The 4,423-nt window shown below is 46.6% G+C and overlaps 1 protein-coding gene across 1 annotated transcript; it reads right to left on the reverse strand.

Moving 5' to 3' along the window:
• Positions 1–815: 815 nt before the first annotated feature.
• LOC144147029 (uncharacterized) lies at positions 816–3,607 on the reverse strand. The gene is made up of 3 exons (XM_077679053.1): positions 3,558–3,607; positions 2,047–3,004; positions 816–954 (listed from the first exon to the last, which is right to left on the reverse strand). Coding segments are annotated over exons 1-3 (1,002 nt in total). The 5' UTR covers positions 3,600–3,607; the 3' UTR covers positions 816–952.
• Positions 3,608–4,423: the final 816 nt, after the last annotated feature.

Below are 4,423 nucleotides of genomic sequence, written 5' to 3' on the forward strand. Positions count from 1 at the left end.
TGAAACTTAAAAGAAAGCCGTAGCTGCCTCCTAGGCTACTTATATGTACTCAGAACTTGAAATAGACTTGCAACTGAAAATGTATTAAAAAATCTGAATGAACTCAAAACTCATATGTACTCATTACTCAAAATGAGCTCAGAACCCATATGTACTCAGAACTCATATGTACTGAAAACTCAAAATGTACTCAGAATTCACAAATAACTCAGAACTCCATTTGATTGATTTTTGATTTGATTGTAGGCTTTAACGCGCTGACGCAACGCAGGCGATGAGGCGCGCCGTAGTGGAGGGCGCCGAAATACTTTAACCACCTGGGGATCTTTAACGTGCGCCGAAATCTCGAACACAGCGGCGTTTTTGCTTTCCTCCTCCATCAGAAAAGCGGCCGCCGCGGCCGGGAATCGAACCAACGTCCCCGTGTTCAGCAGCGCAACGGCTTGTGCACTGAGCCACCGCGGCGGGTTGAACCAGGAACTAAAGCGCGCTGAGACTCAAAAGGTACTTAGAAATCAAAATGGACTCAAAATTCCATATGTACTCGGAACTCAAAATGCACTCAGAACTCACTCTGCCTCAGACATACTCAGACTGAGTAGAGCTCAAACTCCCTCGGGCTCACTTGGCTCAAACTCACTCAAGCTCAAACTCTCCATTCCACGATAGCCTCGCTCTCATTAAAACTCAGGTGCATGTTTGAGTCCAAATGAGTCTGAGTCAGTTAACTAATGAGTGAGTCCGCCGACCTCTGATCCCAGCCGGCTTTGGTAAAAAATAACAGACATCCAACTGATTGAAGCATACAACCAACGTGCTAATCAAAATTTCGTTCTTTTATTACAGGAATATTTTCTTGTAGCTTGACAGTAGGGCGAACAAAAATCGTCGGTTTTTATTGTCAAAGGTTTTATGACTTGTACAATATTTAACCGGTGGAGGAGACAGATATTTCTGAAAACAGAGAAGGGAGAATATATTATTATTATTGCCTGTTAGAGAAGGATCGCACAATAATGTGAAAAAAAATACCTGTGTACTCTTAGAACACTTCAGGTACAAAAGTGATAAACTTCACATAAAAAGTATCGTAAGGCAATTTGCAGGAACCAATGAAAAGGTTTTTCGGCTAATCTTCAAAATTCTGCTGTAAAAAGGAGTTAACTTGACTGAAATACAGAGTTGTCATGACCGAGAGATAGCATACAAAACAGCTGGAGGATGACATAGGACATGGCCGCGGATGGAGCATAGTGTAGACAACATCTCCCAAAAAGGCATGAACGAATATTTTATTTTCATCAAGTTTCTTAGGGCAGCTCCCTTAAGTAATTCTGGAAGTTAAAGATAATTCGGCGTACCTATACCCATGAAAACTAACCTGGGGCATTCTGGAGGCGACACAAAAATCACCCCGACCTGTACCAAAACTGTATTGCTATGTGAAGAAAGATTGGCATGATGGAGTTGTTTACCCCTGTTTTAGAAAAGTGTCGTAGAGATATGTGCTGATACCTCCGTCGTAATTTCAGACTGCCTGTTACAAGAGTAGAAATTGGGCGAGTACCAAACATTCTTCTTGATAAATCTCTTTTGTGCCTACAAATTCAAGTGCGAGTACGTGCCAGGTCATACACAGAATAAAAGAGGAAATTTGATAATAAAAAATTACGATGGTAATTAATAGCTAATAGTTTTACATTCACTCGATCAAATTATGCTTAGCTGCGCTCGTAATTTCTTTCGTAATGTAGAGAAACCCTTTATAGCTCGTAACTCCGGTACAGTCAAATCGTGCCTGGGCGAAAAGGCGTATTTCTAATTGAACGGTACGAACTTTTTGCGTGGGCTGAGTTTTAACAGCATGCTCTGAAGCAATTATCATAAAAAAATGCCATAAACAATAAACCTGTCATTAAGGTTGCCGATCTGAAGGCTGCCTAGTGAAAATCAAAGGCCACTGTTGTGGGCCTTGGTCTAATCCGTAATCCTTTTTTTCGATACTTCAACCCAAAGGTACTATGGGAACAAGTGAAGAGTACTTACACTTCCTCTTGCGCAGGAGGGTGGCGTAGTCGAAGGGAGAGCCAAGGCCATAGCCGTAGTTCAGACCGTAAGCGCCGAGGCCGTAGCCGAAACCATATTGGCCAACACCATATCCGAGAGTGTTAACACCATAGCCGTAAGCTGGGGCAGCGTATGCGAGGTTGTATGAGGCAACGAGTGGAGCAGAGTTGGCGACACCATAGGAGGCAACGAGAGGGGCAGCCTGGGCAACGGTGGCGACAGCAGGGGCCTGGTGGAGAGTGGTGGTGGCGACGGCTGGGGCAGCGACCGCGGCAGTGAGAGGGGCAGCGTGGGCGACTGTGGCCACAACTGGGGTGTGGTGAACCGTGGTGGTTGCGACAGCAGGAGCGGCGACCGCGGCTGTCACCGGGGCAGCGTGGGCGAGGGTGGCCACATCTGCGGTGTGGTGTACGGTGGTGGTGGAGACGGCAGGGGCAGCGACAGCGGTAGCGACTGGAGTTGCCTGGGCGACGGCCGCCACAGCTGGAGCGTGGTGGACGGTGGTGGTGGCAACCGCCGGGGCACCGTGAACCGTTGCGACAGCAGGGCCAACAGCGTAAGATGCAACTGGTGCAGCGTGGTAGCTGGTGACACCGGTCACCGCTGGTGCAGCGGCATAGGTGGCAACGGGAGCAGCGGCGTACGTGGTAAGAGGGGCAGCCTGCGCGATGGTGGTCACGGCTGGAGCAGCCTGGTAGGTGGACACGGTCTTGGCGACAGCTGGAGCGGCTACAGCGTACCTAGCGGCTGGGGCATAGCCATAACCGAGGCCGAGACCAGAGTATACGACGCCGTGGCCTAGTCCGTAGTTGGACAGGCCATAGCCACCGTAGCTGAGGCCGCCGTAGCCAAGGTCATAGCCTAGGCCGTAGCCACCCACACCGATGGAGGTTGCGAAGGCGCTGCTGGCCAGTGCGAGGATAATACAGGAACGAATCTGAAATTTAACAGGAAACAGTTCTGTGTTATGTTGTTTATTTTATTGCTTTTTTATTTGTGTTCTGAAGTACAAACGATTAAGCATATTCCTGTTAACACCTTATTTCTTGTGTTCCCGCAGCAAATAGAATCCTAAAAAGGGTAGATATCAATACAGATTTGCTAGGCGCTGTCTGCCAATAAATGAAAAGATTTTCTCACTATGGAGAAGAAGCCAATTTATGATCCTTGATTGGGGTTATTCGACATTATGCCCAATACATGGTTCCCAATCACAAGACCGCATTGTTGTTGGTATTTTCTTGTGAGCCGTTATTTATATGGTGATTTCTTATATCCATTGTTTCAATATTGTATATGCTAAGCCATACAAAATCCCAACGACTAATTAAATAGTCCTCCACACTCCACCTTCTAATGTAAACCAATGTTACCTCTTGTACTCGAAAACTCATAATACACTTCATGTCTTGGTCACCAAGGCATGCACATTTTTTGAAACAAATAATAAAATCATAGTGTTTCTTGAACTTTTTAGGAGAGCTGCTTACCATGGTGTCCTCAGCTGCGGATGGTCCAACTATCGACTTCATTGCCCCGTTAGCTCTCTTTTATACAAACCTGCTCGACTACTGTTTTGCGCCCTTGGTTAAGGCAACAAGGTTACAAAAGCAGGAGGAGGAGTAGCAGCAACCTTTTCAAATTGTGAAAACCTGTAAGGCTTGCAGCGAGAGCGACACCTCTGCAGGCACTCACAGCTACCGCAAAAAGCCCAACCGGGCGCGGCGTGGCGAAATATTTCCCTCGACCAAGAATATAGGGTGTGTCCACCCCGATTAGACGCTAAGGCTTGCACTCGCACCTCAGGCAACTGCGCTGTATGTCCAAACACGTTAATCCGAATCAGTGCAACGCGAGACAGGTCTTACAAGTGGATAAGCGCAAAAGAGCACGTGTTTTCGCCAACGGTTTGTAACTGCTTGTAAAGGACTGGTTTCAGTGCAGGGTGCCAAGAAAATGTAGCGAAGCGAAAATGGGATAGAGTTATTCCTGCTTTCTTTTTTGCAATTTTTACTTCCATTCCTAACAAAAAATTTCCCTTGGGCTCCGGTATGCGGACATTTTAGGGAAATGAAACTAATAATGCAAACACATCACGACTAGTTAAGGCCCGAAGATTGGTATTCAGCAGACAGGCTCAGCATGGTCGATTTTTTTTTAAAGCGGAACAGTTAAAGCAAGCGTTGATCTACCTACCACTTCTTATTGCACCCCATCTATGGTGCCAGCGAGGATATATTTTACGCTCTCTCTTCGTTACTTTTGTCGTTTTTGATATTTTTGGTGTTGTTACAGACGGTGTCGCCAGTTTTGCGCTGTGGTGCACCACGGGGCAAATGGCGAGCTTTGCCCACTC

Source organism: Haemaphysalis longicornis, unplaced genomic scaffold (assembly GCF_048455015.1).
Source record: "Haemaphysalis longicornis isolate Haplotype H1 unplaced genomic scaffold, Haemaphysalis longicornis Haplotype H1 scaffold_7, whole genome shotgun sequence".
Taxonomy (NCBI): Eukaryota; Metazoa; Arthropoda; class Arachnida; order Ixodida; family Ixodidae; genus Haemaphysalis; species Haemaphysalis longicornis.